General features: G+C 41.2%; 1 protein-coding gene across 4 annotated transcripts in view; it reads right to left on the bottom strand.

Moving 5' to 3' along the window:
* Positions 1-385: 385 nt before the first annotated feature.
* Positions 386-24,848, bottom strand: part of trim33 (tripartite motif containing 33) — a 29,827-nt gene continuing 5,364 nt past the window's right edge. The window contains exons 2-20 of one of the 4 annotated variants that reach the window (XM_028992747.1): positions 15,333-15,451; positions 15,094-15,241; positions 14,662-14,794; positions 13,565-13,681; positions 12,421-12,535; positions 11,267-11,413; positions 10,986-11,103; positions 9,672-9,877; positions 7,950-8,126; positions 7,553-7,762; positions 7,290-7,428; positions 6,887-6,950; positions 5,845-5,989; positions 5,231-5,616; positions 4,161-4,284; positions 3,980-4,054; positions 3,169-3,321; positions 1,226-1,276; positions 386-1,087 (exon numbers count right to left, since the gene is read on the bottom strand). In XM_028992747.1, coding sequence (XP_028848580.1) covers positions 872-1,087; positions 1,226-1,276; positions 3,169-3,321; positions 3,980-4,054; positions 4,161-4,284; positions 5,231-5,616; positions 5,845-5,989; positions 6,887-6,950; positions 7,290-7,428; positions 7,553-7,762; positions 7,950-8,126; positions 9,672-9,877; positions 10,986-11,103; positions 11,267-11,413; positions 12,421-12,535; positions 13,565-13,681; positions 14,662-14,794; positions 15,094-15,241; positions 15,333-15,451 — 2,843 coding nt within the window. In that variant the 3' untranslated portion in view covers positions 386-871. Of the gene's footprint in view, positions 1,088-1,225; positions 1,277-3,168; positions 3,322-3,979; positions 4,055-4,160; positions 4,285-5,230; positions 5,617-5,844; positions 5,990-6,886; positions 6,951-7,289; positions 7,429-7,552; positions 7,763-7,949; positions 8,127-9,671; positions 9,950-10,985; positions 11,104-11,266; positions 11,414-12,420; positions 12,536-13,564; positions 13,682-14,661; positions 14,795-15,093; positions 15,242-15,332; positions 15,452-24,848 lie in introns of all 4 variants that reach the window. The other 3 variants (XM_028992745.1, XM_028992744.1, XM_028992746.1) reach the window with 3 other exon arrangements.

Here is a 24,848-nt window from a genome sequence, read left to right on the forward strand (position 1 = left end):
ACACACAGAAGACGGTCGCCAGGGAATGACGGATTTAATGCCATCAACTTCCAGAGCCGAACAAGATGCTCGGAGATGATGGCGTCCGTGATGGCAATACAATCAAGTGTAAATGACATCACAGTGATCCAATCAGCCATGTTGAATAACACATGCACGCACGCACACACACACACACACACACACACACCCACACACACCCACACACACACACACACACACACACACACACCCCCACCCACACACACACACACACACACACACACACACACACACACACACACACACACACACACACACACACACACACACACACACACACACACACATATATATATTCAACGATGGTTCTGTGCAAAGTAACAAAGGGTCAAACCATACCGGGTACATGTGTGTATGGTCCATTTGAACATTTTATTGAAGTAAATAACCAAACGACGACTAGGCTCAGTCACTTTTCCAGTTTGGCTTCTATTATTTACAACGAATGGAATCTTTTTTTTTCTTCAACAAACACATACAAATGCCTGAAAGGCCATTCGATAAACTTTATAATACGTCAAGGGTTTGGAAGGTGGGTGTTCCACCTCCTTTATAAAGCATAGTCCACAATAAATGTACAAACATCAAACTGCTGGACATAAATCTGTACAGGGATTTCAGCGTGGGCGGCCACCTCCCTCGAGGCAAAGGCGATTCCATCAGTCCCTGTGAGTTCTTTCACAGAAGAAAGGCCTTTTAGAAGCGCAGGCGAGCGAGTGGTACAGTTTGTCTGGTTCACATTTCAATTACACAGATGAAGCAGAATGAACCGATGTTGATAAGGAAGACCAAATCCATCTTCTGCCATCTCCTCCACACCCACAGCATCTCACTTTATGTGCAACAGCTTCTCGTCCGTTTTTAACCGCTTGCGCTTTGGCTGCACAACGTCCTCGTCGGAGTCTTCCATCGCCTCATCGTCCTCCTCGCGCTGCGTCTCGGCCTCGGCCGCCACGGGGAAACTCTGGTTGGGGAACATCTCCCGCAGCTTCTCCTCGAAGAACAGACTGATGGCCTTCCCCGCCTCGGCCACCTCCGAGTCAGACTGACGGGAGAGTGGGTGGGAAAAGGGTGGAGAGAGACACAAACAACGAGAGAGAATTAGAGGGCTGCGGCCAGGAGGATGGGGATCAGGTGAGGAACGCCGCTGAGCCCTCCATCGTGTGTGTCTGGCGCGGCTTACCTGAACATTAATCTGTTTCTCCTCATCATAAACTTGGATTATTCGAGACATCTAAAAAGGGTAATAGTGTAATAAAATAAAAGATAAAGAAAAGGAGAAGGAGGGGAAGAGAGGTTTTACAGCACACATACAGAGAGGCAGTATCCTCAGCTGTATCGCAAAAAATACAACGCCCCCCACCGAGTGGGTAGCAGCTAACTTTTACGGTGTTTTTTTTTTTTTTTTTCCCTCCTCAGTATAAATCATTAATTAGACAGTTTTAAACATTTCTTTTTAATTGTACTCAGGTTTATATGCATGTGCTTCTTTGACACAGACATTGACCACAGTCACAGAAACTTAATCATGTGGCAAGTATAACTTCCCCAATAGAGAAGACCTCTTTCTCGGTTCCTTAAAAGATGACATCTCAGCATGCTGAAATAAGTCATTTTACGTTTTCTTTCATTCTTGAACGAGCCAAACTGTCATTAAAGTATGGAGATATTCAAAATTCACAAGTAAATACCACACCACTCACAAATATATTTCTTGATTCAGCACCAAATGTAACAAGATTTACAAATATAATTCATGACTTATGATTTATGAACCTGGGGTAAAGAAAAAATAAAAGTCATAAATATTAATGCAAATCCTCCAGTGTTTTGTTGCGGTAGTAACTGCGTTTCTGCTGAGTTTGAATGAAAGTTTCCCCACTCGCTTATGTCAAGTGGTGTCCGTTGGTCACATGACAACACAGACAGCCTGGTGTCTGGACAAAACACAAGACCACGACAATTCATAAAGTAGCGGAATTTTGTAAACATTAAATCAAATTAATGTGATTGTCGGTGAACTCTGGAGACATTTGATTGGCTACCTTTTGGGGGGTGGGGGGTGGGGGTCATTTACAAGTGTATTCACAAATACATACGGTGGTTTGTAAATGCAGGTTTAGAAAGAAATATGGTGTGATATTTATTCATAATTTTTAAAACGAATCTATCTCCATATTATAGAGATCTGCAATTGTAATGCATAAAACAAACCACGATGAAGTGGTTTCAAGTCACACATTACCATACTCCTCTCTATAATTTACTTGGGATGAACAGGTTCCACACATATGCTTCATACTAAACTGTAAAGTAATGTATGGAAATATTTTTTTAAAATTGTGTCACTTATCCAGACACATAAAATGGTTTTATGGCTATTGGCTGCTTCATCTTTCTCAAATCCAGGTTGAATTTACTACACCCAAATAAACAATTCACCAGTCTTGGATATGATAAATACACTGATTTAGCCAGGTTCCAAGATTTGATCTCTGTGCTTACTTTGAGAACATTTCATCTAATGACTCGTCACTGGGGTCTAAAATCATGATTGGTTATAATGGGTTATATCATAACCACGCAGTTTGAATTTGATCTTTCGTTAAAATAGATTTTACCATTCTCTCCTGTGTTCCCTTCACTGTCCCTGCTGTATAATTCTTACCTTTAACCCACACACTGCTCCCCATTCCTTCTACAATTTCTTACAACTACACTGCAGTCTGTAAATATACACAGCATCCAGGTATTTAAATCAATTTCAAATAATGCTAATGGGATTATTTACACTTACAATGCATAATGTACAATGCATTCCAGACATTTTAGTGGCAGCCATATGGGAAAAATTAGATGTGGCCATGTTATTAAAGACCCATATAGTTAAAAAAAAATGAGGACCTCTCAGTATTGGAGAGCTGACAACTATATTTTAATGCAATTCACTAACCAAATATGCAGGCCACTGTGGACATACACATAAAGCACATCAGTGTATTCACCACACAAACGCAAACCAATCAACCCATGCATAGGCCTGCAATTCATGCATGTGTTCTATGTATGTTATGGTGAATACAGAAACATGCATTAAAAAGAGATCCTCAGGATCATGCAACTCACCTCATTGTATTTGGCACAGTTGCTGAAGACCAAACGCACGTCAGCTACAAACTCCTTTGGACTCTGATAGTGTTTTGGATGTTTGAGCTGGAGTTTTTTCTTCACTCTATTTAAGTCCATAGGGTGTTTGATAATCTTGTAGTAATTGGGAACCTGGGACATAACATTTTTTAAGTACATTTCTCAAACACAAAATAGAGTTCACAATTGATTTAGCTTGTGGTAACAAGGACAGTGAAACAAAAATGGCAACAAGAAAACAGCAGGAAAGCAACATGGCCATGTACAAAGTACATAAACTCAGACAACCAATAATAATAAAAACACAAAGCTTTTAGGGGGGTGTTGGCAATATTGTAAGTGGCTTACTAGCACTTACAACACTGCAACCAATCTGTAATAATCTGATCTAGCAGTACTGCAGTATGTATCAACGAATTACATAGACCCAAAACAGAACCCTGTGGAACACCAGGAACTACTGTATATATATATATGCAAATTAAATGTTATAAATATAATGTTCAACACAGCATTCTTTTGTAAGAAGGTCTTTACATTGTTGTACTGTGTACATAGTTAAGATTAAAACAGTGAATGTTATTAATTCCCATAAACAGACACATTTTTCAGCCAAAACATACAAATATTTAATTAGTAACAATGGGATGCTGCTCCAATGCATCCTCATTCTGCTAAATTTAGAATTTCAACATGCCCCAAATTTACTATCTGATTATATCAACTGATGACAACAGACTGTCAGTTGCTTTGACACCTATGGCAATTCAAATGGAAAAAGCAAACTTACGGACGATGACACAGGCTCCTGGAACTCTACACTCATCTCATGGCAGAATATGTACAGTAGCAGCCGCTCACATCTCTGTCGGGAGGGGGGTTTAAAAACCAAAAACAGTCACTTGATGACTGCCATACCTTAATTATTGCAGAATATTGGCATTACATGAAACATAAAACTCTGAACAAACCCTCTGATCCTCAGGAATTAGTCCTTGTTCACACTTGTCCTGCTTGCCTGGCGCGTCGTCGTCACAGTTATACTCGATTTCAGGCTGGGTCACACTTCGACAGAACGTGCACATCCACTCGCCACTGAAGGGATTGAAGAAAATAATAAAAGTGTGAGGAGGCTTGTAGTCACCAGCTACAAGCTGTTCCTGCATTTTTTCATGCTCATCAAAGCACAGTCCCTGATACAAATAACAGTTTTGGTCTAAATTATGCAATGACAAGCATACTGTTCTCCTGGGAGAACATCTTCCAGATGCTCCCTCAATTTGTCCAAGGACAAATGGCAAGTAGCTTTCTATTTAAAGACATTGGTGTGTCACAATGAGATGTGGAGAAAGCTTTCCTCAACATCTGGCTGCCCATGTTGAATAATAAAGAGAGATATTTAAAGGTGAGAAAAAGGTGAAGAAAAGCTACCATCAGTCCTGTCCTGTGCCTACAGTAAAGCATTCTGAGGCCATACATGTGTGGGGCTGCTTCTCATCCACAGCAAATTTGCCCACAGCAGTGAATGAAGAATGGTACTTAAACAGCAACTTCTCTCAACCATCCAAGAACAGTTTGGTGAAGAACAATGACTTTTCCAATATGACTGAGCATCGTGCCATGAGGCCAAAGTGATAACTAAGTGGCTCGGGGAACAAAATATTGAAATTTTGGGTCCATGGCCAGGAAACTGCCCGGACCTTCATCCAATTGAGAACTTGTGGTCAGTCCTCAAGAGGCAGGTGGACAAACAAAAACCACAAAACTACCACAAATTCTGACAAACTCCAAGCACTGATTATGAAGGAACGGGTTCCATCAGTCAGGATTTGGCCCAGGATTATAGAGGTCTTGGAAAAAAAAGGGCCAACATTGCAAATATTGACTCTTTGCATAAACTTGATGTAATTACCAATAAAAACCTTTGAAACTTATACTTAATATAATTGACAAAAAACACTGAAGCAGCAAACTTTGTGAATACCAGTATTTGTGCCATTCAGAAATGTTTTGGGCCATGACCGTACACATATATGCTGACCTGGGCAAACACCGCAGCGTAGGGACGTGACAGGTGATGTGGAAGACCTTTGGGCAGTGTTCACAGCACAGCAGCTCGCCCCCATTCTGACACACGGCACACCAGTCCTCATTAGGGTCATCCTCCTTGCTGCCCGTCTGGCCGCTGGTCTGTGTACTCTGGGATCCAGTTGCGTGCTGAGAGGACGCCCTCTGGGCTGCAGCCCGCTCTGAGGTCCCATTAGTTAAAGGCCGGGCGGGAACGGCCGAACAGGCCATCGTATCGTCGTCCCGTGGCTCAGTCTTCACAGTCTCCCCCAGAGACTTCAGCATGTCCTGCACGGAGCCCGTGGACACGGAGCCCAGGACTGGCAGAGGCGGAGTCATGCTGCCCTCTGGGCTGCTCATCTGGACCGGAATACAAGATGGAAACCACGTTCAACAAACATGGAATTTGAACAAAATTGAACTGAATCGGAACTAATTCCACAGCAGCTACATTCAACATTTAAGTTTAAGAAAATAAAGAAGAAGAAAAAAACTAGAACTAGACTCATCTGGGTGAAAGGTCATGTGACTACTTGGGGGGAGGAAAACGGAAACGGATGAAGGATCAGATAAAAAGGAGTGAAATACCATGCACGCGCTGCGGCGGCCATCTTTCCCTCGCTCCACCTTAACAGCGGTCATCCCGCAGTCGTCCTCCCTGCCTGGCTCCTGCTTCACTTTCACCAGCTCCGCTGGTGCAGCCGCTGGTCCGGGCCTGCCAGCAGACCCAGAGCTTCAGAGACACACACACACAGATATACACTCTGATGAGTGGCGATTCACTCGGAGCGGCACTGACTAGTAGTTACTTTAAAGCAGTGGTTCTCGAATGCAAATGCGGCCCGCGATGCTGACCACGTAAAGAAATATAAAAATAAATTAAATAATTATAAATGTTTTATAATTCATTTTTAAAAATGTATTAAACAAACTTTGAACAATATTGTTGGCAAATAAACTCATTTTGGTGATCATGTTTTCACATATGCGCAGAACTGACGCAACAAGAACTGATGCAATTACACCGTTAACGCACACAATTACAAGCGTTTGAAGATGAACTGATGGATGTTCAGGCAAGAGGACACAGCCAAACCGCGCAGCAGTCATCCTCAGTTGAAGAAATGTGGCGAAACATCTCTGGACAAAACCTCAGATTATTAAGTTGAAAAGTGATTTCCATATTTGGATCCACATACATTTGCGAACGCACATTTTCTGCAATGACACACATCAAGTCTCGTTTCCGTGCGCATCTTACAGACTACAACTTAGTCACAACTTCATTGTGCTGCTACTCCTTTTGAGCCAAATTTCACCAACTTGGTCGGCTCCCGACAAAATCAGGTGTCCCATTAATGGTAAGTAGAATTATACTCTCTAATGATAATAATACACTGCAAAAAAAGGTTGAGAACCAAGGGATCGTCAGGTAAATGAACGTGAAACGTAAAGCCACAAAAAAAAAAAAAAAAAAAAAAAACTCACAAAATCTGTCACTGACACAGTATATTATGAAACGAACAAGCAAGTGCTGGGATTTAATGAACCAATTAAAGGCTTTTTTTGATATAACGGTGATGCACGTCCATGAAAAATAAAACTCTGCTATGGCCACGGTTTTTCTTACCTGCCCCGACTTCCTGTGCTGGAAGTGCTGGACGGCCGAGCAGGTGTGTGAGAGTTCGACAAACCTGAAAAGTGGTGCAGTAGAAAGGACAATATAAATAACAAACACACACAAATTAGTCAGTGAAAACAGAGCTTTGCTAGTTTGAAGACATTTTCGGATTAATAAGGATTTGGAGCAGCACTGCAAGTTGGGCTCAACAATCTGTGCTTGATGAAAAAAAAAAATGAAGCGTTGCAGCCCGTTTCAATCTGGTTGTCGTCCTTTACTCACATAATGAATGGCATTTATTACACTGTATTGTGTTAAAGTAAAAAAAAAAAAAGAAAAAAAAGATAAGTTGCTGATTAAATCTGAGCCCCGGCTGCATAATGAAATGCCGTTCTGAGGTTGCGAGACATACCTGAAGAGCCGGGCGAGTGGGTGGAGGGCACCGGTGATGGGTTCATGTTGCCAGTGGGGTTGAGAGGTGGGTGATTGCTGGCTGTGGAGATGTAGCGGCTCAGCAGACTGTCTAACGTACTGGAGCCGGCATCCTCCAGCTAAAAGAGCAGGATACAAACACACACACTTTCATTATATAACGAAAGCATCTCATAATGAAATTCTTTTATCCAGTCATTACTTGGCTGGTACTGCTCTGAACAGTTTCCTGTGCTGAAGTACCTGAATGGGAGGGATGTCAGGCAGGCAGGGCAGGTTCTCCGGGTTGGTGACGGTGGGGATGAGTTCGATGGGGCCCACAATAGGGCTGGTGGGGCCACGGTGGGCGTGGGCACTTGCCATGCTGGCACTGGTGGGGCTGGTGGGATTAGCGGTGCTCACGTTATGCAGCGATGCCACAGGGAAGGGCCCAGCATGGCCAGGGTTCGAGTGCTAATGGGAGAGAATTGGTGGGGACCAAAACATTTTTGCATCTTCTATGTAATTCCAAAACATTTAAAAAACACACAGTTTCAATATAAATAAATGACATCAACATTTGTTGGGTAACTGTTACGATGCCAATGATTATGATGAATAATTTGGTGCTATTCACACGAGCAGGCGAGTGGCGACTCACCTGTCTCTGAAGCTGCGGCTGCATCATGGGGTACTGCTGGCCATTGAGGCGGGGCTGAGCGCCGGGCATGCGCACCTGGCTGGGGGGCATCCGCAGGCCATGAGGAGGGTACATGTGTTGGGGGCCACCATTCATTCCACCCCTCTGGAGGGCCTGCATGCTGATGAGTCTGGGGGGCTGAGGGAACAAAGGGCATGAGTGTCTGCTAAACGTAATGTAATGTGAAATGCAATATAAATGTAAGCAGGCTCCAACCTGGACATTTGCACATTTGCATGGAAAATTGTGACTTGTATGACTAATCACATTTACTAGTTCACATTAGAACATACGATACTAATCCTTTGAGAGCTTCTGAACCTATGCTATTGATGACTTTCGAACTTTAAATCTCTGCATCTGATGCTTTTGCTTTCCCAAAGGAACACTTAAAAAAAAAACAAAGGTTCCTATAATGTTCTTCTTTCTATTTTATTCTTTACAGCACACTATTTAAAAGACAGACAACATTGTTTAGACCTTTTACTATTAACTAGTAAAGAACGGCTCCATGCTTGTCGATTGTTCCATATTTACCTTTTTACATGAAAATTGTGACATTGTGAAAGTGAAATATCTAGTCACAGTAGCGTTAAAAGTTGAAGATCAGAGTGCAGCACCACTGAAAGTAAGGTACCACACCAAAACAATAAACGGCACCAACCACAGCTCACACAACACTGGATCGTTATGATCAGAAAGTATATGGGGTGCATGGTGAACAGGTTGTGGTTTTATAAGAAAGTAAATAAAAAAGAAAGCTAATACTATAACCTACTACAGAACAGGGGGGCAGGAAGGTTGCCGGTTCGAATCCTGAACCACCAAGGTGCCTCCAAGCAAAGTACCGTCCCCACACACTGCTCCCCGGGCGCCTTTCATGGCTGCCCACTGCTCACTTCGGGTAATGGGTTAAAAGCAGAGGACACTTTAGCCAGACGTGCAGTCTGGTGCTGCTCTTCCCACCTATGCTCAATGGATGAGGGACCTTATGGCCTGTCTAAGCCTCAAAAAGATACGCTACTCAAGTAGTGATACCAAAAAAAAAAAATAATAATAATAATTCACAAGGTGTGGGGGGCCCTTCCTGGAGTATTTTAAAAGCCTTCAGTCCCAGAATCCGACTATTAGTATTACCCAGTAAAGTTCCAGAAACATTATGGTCAATCTGGCATGAGGATGGGGTTGTTATTATTATGTGAAAAGGTTGTTGGGTTTGCAGACGTTATTATCATTATTGTTCTTCGAATATGACTAAATTGCCATTTTTCCTATAATACTCTACTGCAATGTTACCCGATCTTTGTATGTAACTCTTAAAAGAATTGATTTACATAGTGAGATCTTTTTTTATATTGTGTGCATTGTATGCTTTTTTCTTTTTTTTTTTTTGCTTAGTCAATAAAAATTTAAGAAAAAAAAAAAAAAAAAAAAAAAAAAAAAGCAGAGGACACCATGTGCTGTGGATGATAATGATAATCACTTCACTTTTACAACCATTTGCGTAACATGCATGAGAAAATTTGAACTTGACAGGCTGTGCATCACGTATGTTCCACCGCACAAGAACTCCAAATCTGAATTTCAAAAGCTCACTGAAGGTGATTTCATCTCATAGTTATCAGCAAAAAACATCTTACTTCAGCCCTGTCTGATTTAGTAGACATGTGAAGACGTGGATACCTGCTGCTGAGGTCCAGGGTGGACCATCTGAGGTCCTCCCTGCCTGGGCATCTGGGACATCTGCGAAGCGAAGCGCATCTGCTGCTGGATCTGCTGTTGCTGTTGCTGCTGCTGCTGATGATGATGATGTTGCTGCTGCTGCTGCATGTGATGAAGTCGGAGCTGGGCCAGGTTGATCTGGCCCTGCTTGCCAGGGTGGTTGTGACCTGGGGAGATGGGTCCCGCCATCATGTTAGGTGGGTGGACAGGTTGAGGTACCTTCTCAATCACCAGGGTTCCTAGAAAACCAGCCATATGGTGTTAACATATGTCCATCTGCACTAAGCACACTCATTTACGAGTCATACAAGTAATAAACATAAAAAGACTGCAAACAAAGATAAAAAAGGGAGCTTTTGCTGTGTTGGCAGCATTTCACATTCAAGTTAGAAAACAGGTCTGGTTTCCAACAGTTATCTTATCATTCACTCACATTAATGAGCATCTAATGAAGTTTCTTTTGATGACAAAAGTGAACAAAGGTTATATAAAAAAAAAAAAAAAAAAAAAAAAAAAAAAAAAAAGGAGACTGAACAAACAGATTTGTCAAACATACTTCACTTTCACATGATACAAAAAAAAATACAAAATATGTTTCTTGCATTGGATTCTTCATAATGGTGTCCATCACTGCCACAGAGTGCATGCAAACAAACTTTGGACTGGATGTTTATCGATTTAAACATTCCAAACAGGGCAAAAAACAAAAAAAAAACAACACAGAAATGCAGGCAACAGTAGTTGGGTGGTTTATAACGAGTGCCTTTACGTTCTAAAAGGTATACAGTTCATCCCAATAACGCGAACATCATTCGCAACAGGTGAGAAAGTTCAGCCGGTGCTTCATTTGACTGAGAACATTTCCCTAACAAAATGCACTTTCCACTCGCTGCACAGTTTAAATTGAGACAAAACTAGAATAGATTAGCAAAGACAATGTCAATGCAAAAATCGAACGAATATCAACCGGAGCAATTACTTGTCTGAAAACCATCTGTTTTCGATGCTTTAGTCTGCAATGGAGCAGAGGGTGTTGGGCAAACCGCCCACTGTTCAAGCAAAATAAACTAAACTTAGAAACGAAACTTAAAACAAATCCTAATATTGCTTGAGTGCATATAAAAAAAATGTAAATAATATGACCAGATGCACTAGCATGCACGTAATGCTGTGTTGTACCAGTTAGTGCACAGAATAAGAACAATGACGGGGGGGGGGGGGGGGGGGGGGGGGGGGGGGGGGGGATGGGGGGGGGAATGGTCAAAATGTACCAACCCAGGTTTACTACATTCTTTGCCCAGAAGGTGGGGTCGCAGAAAAAGCGCACCGGTCCGTTGGCTTGAACCACAGGCTCCAGTCGGGCCTTCATGATGTAGCGCAACTGGAACGTGATCTGAAACAGACAACAGAGACCTTTTTAGAGCAAAGTCTGGTACAACCTTTCAGTGACGGCTGGACATCCCATCAGCTGCACTTCATCTGGCGCTTGCGACTGTAAAAAGCCGGCGTTACTGTGCGTGCACATCCTGGAATTGGATGCAGGGCTCCTGTCTCACCAGCCTCTTGCTGTACAGCAGCGCCGTGCTGCTGCCGTTGCTCAGCGCCCAGCTGGTGAAGTTGAGTACGTGCAGGATCTGCTGGGCCAGACCGGTGATGTCCCTCTGCTGGTTTATCAGCTTCACATTGCGCTCCTTCGTCACACTCTGAAAAGAGAGGAAGTGGTAAGGTAAAACAAGGGCGTCCCGAGGTTAAATGTACACACACACACACACAAAATACTACTATAATTAAATGAAGCCAATATTGTGATTATTGCTGATGTCACATAAAAACACCTCAGTAAGCATTTTTCCCCCACATTAAGGGCATAATCAAAGTAGGTCTAATGTGGTTAAGTTGGATTTCTTGCCAGTCTTTCAGTTCACGGTGACACGCACATGGCTAATTTGCTGTGGGGTGCAAATTTGATGCGAAAAATGAAGGTAAATATAGCTGCAAACAGTGATGGCAGACTTATTGTGGCGGCGTAGGCTGGCTACCCTGACTGTACCAGCATGCTTTTCGAGCGCTAGACCAAGAGAGAAAGGAAATGAGCAGGCCGGATGTAAATAGTAGAATGCCGCATGGTGAGATGTGTGTTACGTGTGGGTTGAGCACAGTTTAGTGTAGGTGGGCGGTTCGGCCTCGTTCTCAGTAGTCAGCAAGCACAAACTGGGTGTGTTATGATGTCTGCTCCACCAACCCTGTTACAAATAAAAGCTCTTGTTCCAGCCAGGTTGAGTGCAGCGCACCCAACCCCGAGTGAGATGGGTGCAATCAAAGCCATAGATGACTTTCGAAAGGAGACACATGGCTACGGAGATGTTGGAATATGGAAGCAACGTGGTAAGCCGGCAAAGATGCTATTGGCCTGTGCTTGTTTTAAACGTTGCAGTTGCAGTGAGTGAAAAAAACATCTCGTGCAGTCTTACAAAAATTATGTACTTCATGCTACGTATTCATCTGTCAGATTTCAATGTCTATTTCGTATTCCAAAACGTGGACCTGCAACATTCTCTCAGGTTCACTCAATAAGCCACAATGGAACAAACTGTTGTATGGGCAACCATATAAAAACTCACAAAAAAAGTGAATTCACTTCTAAATGAGCCCCTAACCATACAAGTCTTACAAATGAAAAGAAGTAGTCACACAAGTTCAGCCTTCTTACCTCAAGCTGCTGAAGCAAAGACTTCCCCTTCTTGTTGATTTCATTGATAAGCGTGAACACAGCAATCTTAATCTCATGCTCAACCTTCTTATGAGTCTCATTAACCTCTTTAATTCTGTGGAAACAGGAAAAACAATGTGTGTTATTTAGGGTTGGTTGAAATATCCAGAACACTCTCCCGGTGAATGTGTGTTTTTCCCTCGTAGCAAGATGATTCAGTTAAAATAACTCATTACAATCAATTCATCATTATTGCTATAAATCAACCTCTCCTAGGGCCGGGTGATTATATATGATCTTGATCGATGATAAAATTCACCTCGATCTCAGTGATCAGCTTTGGGCCTTTTCACGGTCATGATAAAAACGGCAGAAATATTTTGTCTACATTACTTTCAAATGGAGACACGCGGCTTCCAGAGATCCCAAGTCTCCCAAGCGGCTCCATGATGGCCGCAAATTGAATAAAATATCCCAAACAAACACCATACATGCAAGGCAGTACACTGTTCAGCGCACATGATGGGATGACAGAGAGAGAACGTGTGTGTGGATCACTGCATGTGTACATGGCAAAATAACTTTGGACAACTGCTAACTGTTATAACGGTTTAGTGGAGCATCCTGACTACAGGTTTTGCCATTTTGCAAGTTGGGATGTCTGTACTGCCAAGGTGCTGGCAACTCAAGCTTTACCACGTGACGTGGGTCGCTGTGTAACGCTACCAAAGTGCCAAATGGCTGTAAACAAAGCCAAGGAGGGCAGTGATAGTCATGGTTTTATATATTAATAAACTATTTATTATCTCTGGTGTCTTTGGTTTCAGTCGGACAATGTCAGAAAAGATTGTGATAAAATTGGAATCTTTCGAGATGGGAACGCATATCCATTCTTTTTGCCCTATCTCCCAGCCCGCCATCTTGGTTTGAGAGCCCACTTCAATACCACGTCACAATGCACAGAGATCAAAGTAAATAAAAAATCAAGTTTGACCATGACATCAAATGAAAGAATTTAGCATTTATACAGTGAGGAAATTGTAAAGCATTGTAAGCACACGTTTACCATTTTAAATAATAATAATAAATAAAATAAATAAATAAATAAAATAAAAAGAAAAACACACACACACACACAACTTACCTGCTTTGCACCTGAGATGCAGAAAACTGTACAAAATTTTTCCTCTCCTGCAGTTTTGCCATGAAGGTCTCAATGATTGCTTTCTGGTTCTGGAAGGCCTCTTCAAGGAATTGGTACCTGCCCAATCAAGTGGACAGTTTAATCAGTAATTTAGTAAAAAAACATTTACATTTCTTAATTTGAGTAAATTCTTCTGACTTCTGGTTACTTATTCAATCAACCACCAACTATGCCATTAGATCAGCTGCCTTGCTGAGAAACACAAACAGCTATCTTCTAAACTTTTCACTAATGAATAGCTCAACTACAAAAACAGGCAGATAAAATATGCTATAAACTATTTAAAAAAAAAAAAGTGTTCATAGTTTACAGATTTTTTTATTGTTAATGTATTAATCAATTAACAATAAAAAAAATTGTGATAACCCTTTCTTCTTGGTAAGCTTGGTAATACTTCTACCAGCAGAGTTCTTCAAAAGCTAAACACCGATCGACTGTCCCTTCTGTTATAGCCAAATATTTCAATTTCTGACCCATCATTCCGAAGCTCCTGTTGCCATTTTTCTGCACCCCAGTTCCTGATTTTGTGCATAGTTGAGTCGATTGGCCTCGTGTCTGTTTCAGAAGTATGGCTTCAGAGGTCCAGCACTGTGACTCTTTCATGAAGACCACTCCAGACCTTAGAGGGATGTACCCGGGTCCCACTGGTTTCTGCCAGTGCTGAGCAGTGCTGGACATCTTCAAGGGGAAATAAACGTTCTGCTGCACTGGCCATTACTTTATGTTTCTTCAAAAGAGCTTGTACAGCATATCTTGAAACCCAAGTCTGCTAATGTACCTTGTGCCAATGTTGCTGTGTTTAGTCCTGGACCTTAATAATTAAGTTTGCCCACTTCGCATATATATTTTGCAAAATCGCACAAAAGGGAATATGCCCCCTCACATTCGTTTGTAAATATTTTATTCTGTTGCACAATTCGGACATTTTCACTTATGAGTGTGCTCTTATGAGGCATTAATGGCTGTGTGTTTCGTTAGTTTGAGGGGGCAGCAAATGTGTATCACACACACATACATATCATCTCACACACACTGACCTGTGTTCTTTGTGCTCCAGCAGCTGACAGTCCCTGCATGTCAGGGTGTCACACGTCTCACAGAAGAGCTTCAGTGCCTCCTGCTTGTGAATGGGACAAAACACCGGCTTCTGCCCTGGCGTCTCCACAGACTCTGCATGAAGGGGACGGGGTCGGTGAGGAAGAACCGGGAGCAAATGGCAAAAAACTAAGGTGGGCTTACACAACTACAGACACCACTGTGGATTATGCAGACAAAGAGCCAAGCATGCCGCACTCTACGGTCCATACATGAGAAGAGGGGCGTTTTTTTGAGGGAAGTTTGTAGGAATGACTCACTCTGCACCACGGTCTCCATAGCAACTAAAAAAAAGTCCATCTTACAGCTGCAATTATGGTGGGGCACCAAAGCCATGACTAGAGATTGCAGGGGTTTTGCAGGAAATGCTGTACCTGTGGACACCTCCTCCTTTTTCTGGATCTTATGGTCCTTTGTGAACTTGACCCTCTGGTGGGCCTCAATGCAGGTCTTACACAGCCACTCTCTACATTCTACACAGAAGCCCACCGCGTTGGCGTCGTCCTCGCAGCTCGTGCACACCTGCAAGCATACGCACGCATGTTGAAACGGAATCCCAAAGAGCACGGTGGGAGGGAAAAGGGCCTCGCCGTCTTTACAAGGTGTACGTTACCTGCAAAGAGTTTTCAACCGAAGTGCTGGAGGTCTCCGATGTGTCCTTAACGAAGTAGTTATCAATGATGTCGCTCTGTTTGTAGTCTTGGTGACATACGGCGCAACGCATCACATTCACTGTAGTAAACAGAGAAACACAAAAGGCTGAATATCAGACAAAGACAAAATATCACATCATATATTTTTTGTGTGTTTAATTGTGTGTGTATTTATGTGTGTATAATTGTAATATTGAATCTTGAATAATTCCTTAAAAGAAAACCTTATTTATTTAGGTCCCCACAGTAGGACAGGTTGACGTTACTTCAGATTGGCAAAGTACCTGATATTGGTAACGGTAAAAGTAATGAGAGAGCTGGATCATAAATTGAAAAATTACATTTTGACCAACAGCAAAATCTGGGTATTATGAACACGTCTATGCAGTCATACTCCCACAAGTGCACTTAGTGTCCTTCTGTAATCCATTGAGGTGTGCACAACAGGTCACCAAGCATTATGAATTAAGGGTGGTAGTAGCCTAGGCTACACACTCGTCTATTATCCAAAAGACTCTGAACCTTGAGTGTCTCCAGGGGGGACTGTCCCTGTAACTATTGATTGTAAGTCGCTCTGGAAAAGGGCATCTGATAAATGCTGTAAATGTATTACTTTACTGGTGGTAGTTAGGGGTGTTGAAATTAATCGCATAATCAATGCATCGAGACGCAGACGTGGATGATATTGCATCGATGAAGAGCAGGACATAATCTATTACACAATAATGACGTTGTTTGGTGATTTTGTGATGCCGGTATAAAAATTCTCATTAAAAAGGAGTGCTGGTAGTGACTGTGGCGGCCTGATCTGAGTACAGCGCCACTCCAGGTCAGAGTTTCGGATGACCAATAGAATCCAAACGGGCCACTTTTCGAAACACACAGACATGAAGCGGGAATGGAGAAAAGGCAGATTTTTCTATAAGTGTCCAGAGTTAAAAAATCCGACATTATCGTCTTACCGGGAGTTTACAAAAACGTACTTTTTTTTTTTTTTTTTTTTTGTTGAGCCCCATGGTCTGAAAGCGACTTTAGATTATCTCCAATGAGCAGAAAAACGGTCCGTGCTCCCCTGACACCACAAATGCTAGAAAAACGGCTGGTTCAGGGGAGCGCGGACCGTTTTCTGCTCATTGTAGCAAATCAAAGTGTCCACACAGCGTAAGGTTCTCACACGTGTTCACTTGGCAAGCAACATCCAGGGTCTCTAAATAGTCCCATCAGGGCCATGTGAAATAGAATGTCAAGTTTAATTCAGTTGAATTAAAAAAAAAAAAAAAAAAAAAAATCTGTAAAGAACACTTTTAAGATAAAAAAAATAATGTCAGGGTTGGATTTTTTTTTTTATACCCAGTATTGATGTTCACCGTTTATATTTTAATAAACGTTTTGACATGCAACTGTTTACCAATTTTTACCTGAATTCATAATATAATATTAATAGAAAGGTATATCATTAAAATAAATGACTGTTCTACATTTACGCCATTTATCAGACGCCCTTATCCAGAGCGACTTACAATCAGTAGTTACAGGGACAGTCCCCCCCTGGAGCAACTTAGGGTTAAGTGTCTTGCTCAGGAACACAATGGTAATAAGTGGGATTTGAACCTGGGTCTTCTGGTTCATAGGCGAGTGTGTTACCCACTAGGCTACTACCACCCCATTCTATAAATCAAGTCTATAGTTACATCTAATAGTTTACAATTACAAATGTTATTTAATTTAATCTTGACAATAGAGGCCTTGAACAGAATCTTATTTCTATGCTGTGACTGAGTTGATAAAACACTGAAAAACTGACATTTACTTATTCTCTGTTGATTTATCTTACAGAACAATAATGTCAGTTTACCTTCACCTGTCACTGCAGTGAAGTTAGACATTTGGTTTTGAAAAGTTACTAGTGGTTACAGGCCGCCATCTTGAAAGAGAACAATACAAACATATATACTGAGCTTGAAACAGTCACATTTTGAGCAAGTTATTTAGCTCATTTGGGTTACAAGATTACAGTAATGGTGGTCAGCACTAAGGTGTGGAATATTGTCCCCAGAGCGGTTTCCAGCTTTTGAATTTGAGACATTTTGTTTCACAAAGCTTGTTACTCCTACACGTGACTCAATATTAATGCAATTGAGGTGCATAGGTGCCATAATGAATCAGAAGATTAGGGAGAAATCCAGGAGCTATAATGAGAATATTCAGACCAATCTAAACTAACCAGATTAAAGGTGTTTACATGACTGCAGCAGTAAGTAGAAAGCAAAGCGTCTTTAAATCTGATTATGATTCATCCAGATTTCATGTGATTCTCAACCCAGAAAGTCAACAAATGTTCAGTTCCAACATGAACCTACAGAAACAAAAAAAGTATGAAGTACCTCATGCAATCAATTTAAAACCAAATAGTTCTCATTGTCATTTTTGGAAAGTTCAGAAGGTTAATTCCTACGATGCTTTCTCACTACAATACATGCCTTGTGATGTCTTCAAGTAATGAATTAATGACCTTAAATGAAAATGGGCGTGGTTTAAGGAAAATCGGTAGGCAGATCAATGCAATCAGACATCATGATTGCAATGATACTTTATAGGGGTTGGACAATGATTCTGTGAATCATTTTTGATTGGTTGTATGGCCATGTTTACATAGTTTACGGTGATTTGAGTTTTATGCTCTCGGAAGTGTGGAAGCTGCCATTATCAGACGGTCATTAAAATACAGAACTGAGATTCAACTGTCCCCTACTCCCTCCCCAAACTGTCCCCTAATAACAATCCCTGCATGTTCATATATTGTCTCTAATCTCGTCAACAGCCAATCAAATTAGGGCCCTGCCAAACACCCAACCCCCCGCCTTCTCACAACTGGCTGCTGCATGAACCAGCCCGGTTTGGTCTGAGCCGGTCTGCGGCGGCTGCAGCTGCACTCAGCCGGTTTGTGGGAGCCCCAGCTGCAGGACGCTGCCAGTGATTGGCTGCGGGTGCAGCTGGAGTGAGATGGGGGCGGCAAGGCGCTTGGCAAGGCAGCTGTAATGTTATTGTGATGTTGACACAAAACCCTCACAGAGCCAATAACCACATCATCAAAATTATAACCTGATTAATAACTTGTTAAAAAGCTAATAACTGAAATAGTTTAAACTCAATAAAACTGAATCGCACGAGAAGGTAAAAAAAAAATAAAAAATCATATTTTCATACCTCAAGCTGCCAAATAGTTAAAAAAAAAAAAAAGTACACTCTAGAGTAGTAATAACGTTTAGAAAAAACACAATGGGAGGTCATAGAGAGTTCATGACCTTTCACATGGCTATACAATGGCCACGTTTGTGCATTTCAGCGAAAAATCTTTAAAACAAAAATCACTATAGCGGTTCGAAAATGCTTCTGCCCAGTAGTAAATGCTGCAAATGTCGATATTTTGGTATACAAACTTTGTCCACAGCTAGTGCTGTAGAGCATTTGTTTTTATTAATGAGGTCAAGGCCTCGCGAGGACACTAGATGTGTCTGAAAGCCTCTACTTTGACAAAACAAAAAAGTAGAACAGGATGAGTAGCAAATTGTGCAAGGTCACTGATGACTGAATCTCACTTGTTCATCAAATCATAAAAAATATTAAATTGGAGAACATTAAGCTTAGAGTACTGCATTTGCATTGTTTCCATTGATAACTTTATTTCAGTCCAGATATGTCGAGAGATTTGATTTGAGAATGGGACTGACTACAGACTCCTCCGCCACATGGAGTTTTTTGGTAGAAAAAGAGTATTGAGGAGTAAGTATTTGAAATGGAGTATTTGGTAGAAAGATCTATTCGTAATTTTGATGCCTGTCTTAGTGAGTTCGGGTGGTAGTAGCCTAGTGGGCACACACACACATATGAGCCAACCAGAAGACCCAGGTTCAAATCCCACTTTACTACCTTACTACCACTTAACCCTAAGTGTCTCCAGGGGGGGGCTGTCCCTGTAACTACTGATCGTAAGTCGCTCTGGATAAGGGCATCTGGTAAACCAGAAGCCAGGATATCACTTTTTACCACAAATTTATTCTGTCTCGGTCACATGGGAATGAGGAAGGGGGTTGAGAAGAACTGTTTTAATTTAAAAAAAAAAAACAGCCTCAGGTTGCAACTAAACTGTGAAAGTGGAATCCGGACCACAACGTATAGTGGGTTACACAACAACATATCCAATGGTCATATGACGCTCGTATGACTTCATTTTATTTCAGTTTAAGACCCTGCACATCCGAGGACATCATTGATTTGCTTGTGATGTGAACACTTTTTGCTCCAAAAGGAGGGCATCAGTTCAGTGCAGTGCAAACCATATGCACCATGCATAACACATCCAGCACAGTGGTATGACACTGTCGACAGCATGCATCATGCACGCTGTGCACTGCAGAATTGGCACTTTTACTTTCAGACCAGTAAAAGCGCTGAGGGGGTTAGCTCAAAGAGAAGGCGTGGTTAAACGGGGTCACTGTGCACAACCCTTCCACAATCCCACCACATAATGCGTCTTATGGAGGTCACCTTCCTCACGGTGTCATGGAAAAATGATCCGGTTGAATTAAATCACTATGAATCAACCAGTCCTCAGTCTTGGTTTGAGAGCACTGCCTCAATGCTTTGTTTCTATTGGTTGTGCACCATTGAATCTTAACGCGCAGAGGTCAAAGTTAATGAACATTCAGGTTTGGATGCGGTGTCTGCATAGGCTCTCTGGGCACAGTCGAAGATGGCGCTCTTGCCACACATTTTTCTTCATTTGCCCAATCAAGTCCCCTACATTCTTCACAAAGCCAGCGATATCCAAAAAGAAAGGACAAAACAAAAAACATGGGCAAGATTCTTTTGGTCCATTCCTGCAACATCTACCCCTTCTTCTCTGCATCAAGGAACATCTGCTCTCAGAAGAGAGCAAGCCTGACCCAAGACCAGGCTGAAATGCTGACATTCCTTAGAAAAGCCTTATTTTATCATGGTTTTATGCTGTAAATGTGCCGTTCATCTGCAAAATTTTACCATGCATATTAAAATGCCTTTTGGTCTCTTTTGCCACTTAATTCAAGAACCCTTATACAAAATGTAAAAGCTGGTAGCTAAATAGGAGCCCTTTGATATTATGCCATATTCAAAGGCTAGTCAACTATCAAAGTAGTTGTCAGCCCTACTCCTTGATCAATTTGAAGAAAAAAAAGCTTAATTCTTCTGAATGTTCTACAACATGTTTGTTGTATTCAGACCATGAACATTTACTGTCAACCAGAAGCTAAATAAATAAATAGGATATTTATTGTGCCATGATATCAAACATATGTGCAGCAAGTACAACTGAAGGAAACAGTCCAGTTACATTCTATCTGGCTTCATGGTCTGTTTGTGAGCTAATGGGTATGTTCCCATCAGCCCACAATGTCTTTAGGAACATGTTCCCATGTTCCAAAATACATACAGATGCCAAAAGATAAAAAAGATCAACGCTACTTGTTAAACAGAGTTCAGAGTTGACTGGGGTTAAGTGTTGGTGGAACCTGACGAGTGACCACTCGAGACACTATCTAAAATGCGGCAGCACTCACAAAGGAGTGCGCCATTGCTTTTCTCCAAGGACTCGGATTGTGCATTGCAATAAACTGAATTGTGAGAACTGAAACAGAATGTGGATAAGCAAATTTGCATTACATTTTAATGGATGTAAAAATTAGGATGCAATTGAATTGGAATTCAAATGTTGATTTCTGTAATTCAGATTAAAATATATTTAATTTAGTTTCTACAGGCACAAATATCATAAATGCAAATGGAAGGAAAAAAAAAAAAAAAAAAAGTGTGCCAGGTTTACCGCTCAGCATGGAACAAATCCACAAAGGGGAAATTCATACCAGTGGGGTTTGATCTTTACACAAATACCACATGACGACTAATGTTAAAGATGTTCATACTCCAATTAATAACCATAGAGAGCAGGCCAGTGTCTTCTCTCATCAATCTTGATAAGAGTCTGTCTGAGAGGAGGCTTTGCAGCCCTTCAAAAGGCTCAGTTTGATCTCCAGATGATGAGAACAGCACATCTGAAGAGCTGCCTTTATTTTTTCAACTCAGAAGAAATATACAGTACACTTTCTAGTAGCTCAGGAGTGTGTGTGTGTGTGTGTGTGTGTGTGTGCAAGCAACAAAAAGACATGAGAAAGGCCTCTTTGGTTGAAACTACCAGCAGCCTATGAATCAGTGCTCAGACATCATAACTTAAAAACATCAAAAATGAAGCCATGCTGGTGCTCAAAATCCACAAACTGATCCTGCAAATAAACCAGTAGCTAACAAGAAGTATCAGAAACATCAGAATGATGTATACTGAAAAAAGGAAAAAAAGGAATAAATGAAGTTTTATAACAGTCAAAATATTGACTGGGGCAGTGGTGGCCTAGCAGTTAAGGGAGCTGCCCCATAATCACAAGGTTGCCAGTTTGAATCCCGATCCGCCAAGGTGCCACTGAGCAGGGTATAGTCCCCACACACTGCTCACCGAAGGTGATTGTTAAATACAGAAGACACATTTCATTGTGTCACCGCGTGGTGTGCTTCACAATCACTTCACTTTTTTTTACATATATTCTATGTTTACAGACATACACAAATATACACACACTTTTAACAGTCTATTTATTTTTCAGTCTATTTATTTGTATTTGTTTTATATTATACGGCATGTCGCATTCTCTATGCTATTTATTTTGTGCTGCTTTTGTCTGGTACTGTCCACTTTCTGCCATGACAATGTAAATTTCCCAAATTTAAATTAATTTTTTTTAAAGATATTATCTTATTACAATATTGCAATGCATTTGTTAGTTAAGCCAATAAGTACAAATGTGCATTTTTCTTATACTAATTAAAATACGGCTGGTAAGATTTTTCTGCTCATTTCTAGTATTTGTGCAGGCTTTAAAGGCCAGTACTGTCTGGCGGAGCGATGCAACTACTCAAACTTTGTCCTCCATGACAACAAACTGTATCACAATGATGTCTGGGCATTGGTCAGAAGACAATATACCCTCCTGCCTAAAAGCACACAAGGAAGTTCTGAAACCTACAATGTCACGTGCATGCTGTTCGGCATGTCTTCGCCATGTCCTGAATTTAGTGGGTGAAACATGGCAGCACTAAAGCGACTTCTCAGAAATGGCACTTCGTCACTTGGATGTGATCAGCCTTCTTCAAAAACTCAGCCAGGAAGAGAAAACGAGTGAATTCTGAAAGATTGGTGGAATACCTGGTTTAAGGCAGTGAATTAGGCCTGAAACTAGTTTTTTACTTGAGGCATTGTTTAATTAGTCACCCAACTCCATGTATTATCGTATCACTCCCACTTTGTAGACTACAGCACAACACTGGTATCACTGTTTTAACTGAAGCACATTCAAAGCTTTTTTTTATGCTATAATGGCGGTATCGCCTAAAGGTATCGTATTTTCATGATTGCTATGACTTGTGATTTTTGTTATAATTTATGACTGACTTGTAGCCTGTGTAATAGGGTTGGGCATTTAAACGCTTTTGAATGATGATTGTGAGAAAAAAAAAAAAAAAATTCAGCTCAATCTCAATGATCAACCTTGGGCATTTGTCACGATCGATAAAATGGCAGAAATTAGCATATTTTCTGTTTGTCTTTATATTACTTTTAAATGGAGACATGCCTTTAATTGCAAAAATGCCACAAAAACTAGAGCAACCAAACAAAAGCATGCATGCGAGACATCATGCATGATCGTTTGCATCACGCGCTCACTCAACAGAATGAAAGAGAGTGTATGTGCGGATCAGCATCCTGATTGGTGTGCTTCGCAAAATAAGGCAGATTTCAGTGTAGGTGGGCTTTACAGCAGGTTAAAATAAAACTAAAAACAAATATGTTAACCTGTGTTTGTGAAGTTGTATTTCACCGTTTTTTTTCCATGTTTTTCCACATAAATGTTTCACGGAAAGGTTAATTAATTGGGCTTCGTTCTGGAGTCAATAAGCCAACAGGGTTTAAGCTTTGATCTAATGAAAGTGTTGAGTTTGAATAAAAACCATTTTTGTGAGGAATAACAGCAAATTGATGGCTCATTTTAAGAGGCCTTTCATTACACACTAGTGATCGTATGATTTATCAGAGAACTCGATTACTCGAAAAAAAAAAAAAAAATCAACAATACTCAAATACAAAAACATTCCACCGTTGCAGCCCTACAGTGATGTACCATGCAGAAAATGTTCATCTGCATAGTGTTATTCTTGGTGGAAAATGTGTTTATGTGCAGTTTATGTGCATAACATAATGGATGATCACAGGCTGGTATAAGCCTAGTGGGTAACACACTCGCCTATGAGCCAGAAGACCCAGGTTCAAATCTCGCTTACTACCATAGTGTCCCTGAGCAAGACACTTAACCCTGAGTTGCTCCAGGGTGACTGTCTGATTGTAACTACTGATAGTAAGTCGCTCTGGATAAGGGTGTCTGATAAATGCTGTAAATGTAAATGATCTGGGGTCCTACCGCTAAAATGTGGTGTAGTGCTACAACAGACATGCTACAGAGCAAGATGTGTATGTCAGAGAGACAGAAGGTACTAGATCAGCTTCATGTGGCGTCCTCCATCTTGCATTCAAGAACTTTTCTAAACCACGTGAACTCCTCCTGCCAAAGAGGTCTACAGGCTGGTGAGGTTCCAGCCATGGAAAAGTAGAATCAAGCTTACACACAACTGAAGCCACAGGCATAGGCATCAGCATTTTTATACAAAGTGGACTATACTGTGTGCCCAGGGAACCCTACACACCGGGTCTGGTTCTTGCTGAATACTGGCAGTCCCTTACATCTTCCTTTCCGGTAAATTCAGTGGATTGCAAGAGGAGTCTGCTCACAGTTCACTTACAGAGATGAAGACAATCATGTATTTCAACAGTGTTGTCAATGAAAGAGGGAACAATTCAAAATGGTTCCAGGTCATTATGCACGTGCGCTTAACTTTTTGTATTCCCGGTCATCCCAATGTTTATTTATTTGACAACCATTTAATGTTAATTTTAAATGTGAAGCAATTTTATTAAAAACAAAATTAAGACTAATGTGAAATAATGAGCTTCTTTGTATTGCATGAAACATTTGGGGGGTTCTTTTTTTAAACGGTTTATAAAAGGTGAATAATTATTTTATAATGTAAAATGCAGACTTATGGAAAATAATAAAATAGAATTCAGATTTCAAAGAGCCCTAACAGTACTCCAGTTTGCATAACCTAGTTAACACAACACAATCATGTATTAAACCCCCAATTGAAAATAGTGCTTTACACCACAATCAACAACAGCTTATACTTTGGTCATTCTCCTTCCCCAGTGGAGCACTAGTCTCAGTCCTCTACACAAACCACCAACAAGTCCTCTAACACCACATCAATATACTTTCGAC

The sequence above is a fragment of the Denticeps clupeoides genome, chromosome 10 (assembly GCF_900700375.1).
Source record: "Denticeps clupeoides chromosome 10, fDenClu1.1, whole genome shotgun sequence".
Classification (NCBI taxonomy): domain Eukaryota; kingdom Metazoa; phylum Chordata; class Actinopteri; order Clupeiformes; family Denticipitidae; genus Denticeps; species Denticeps clupeoides.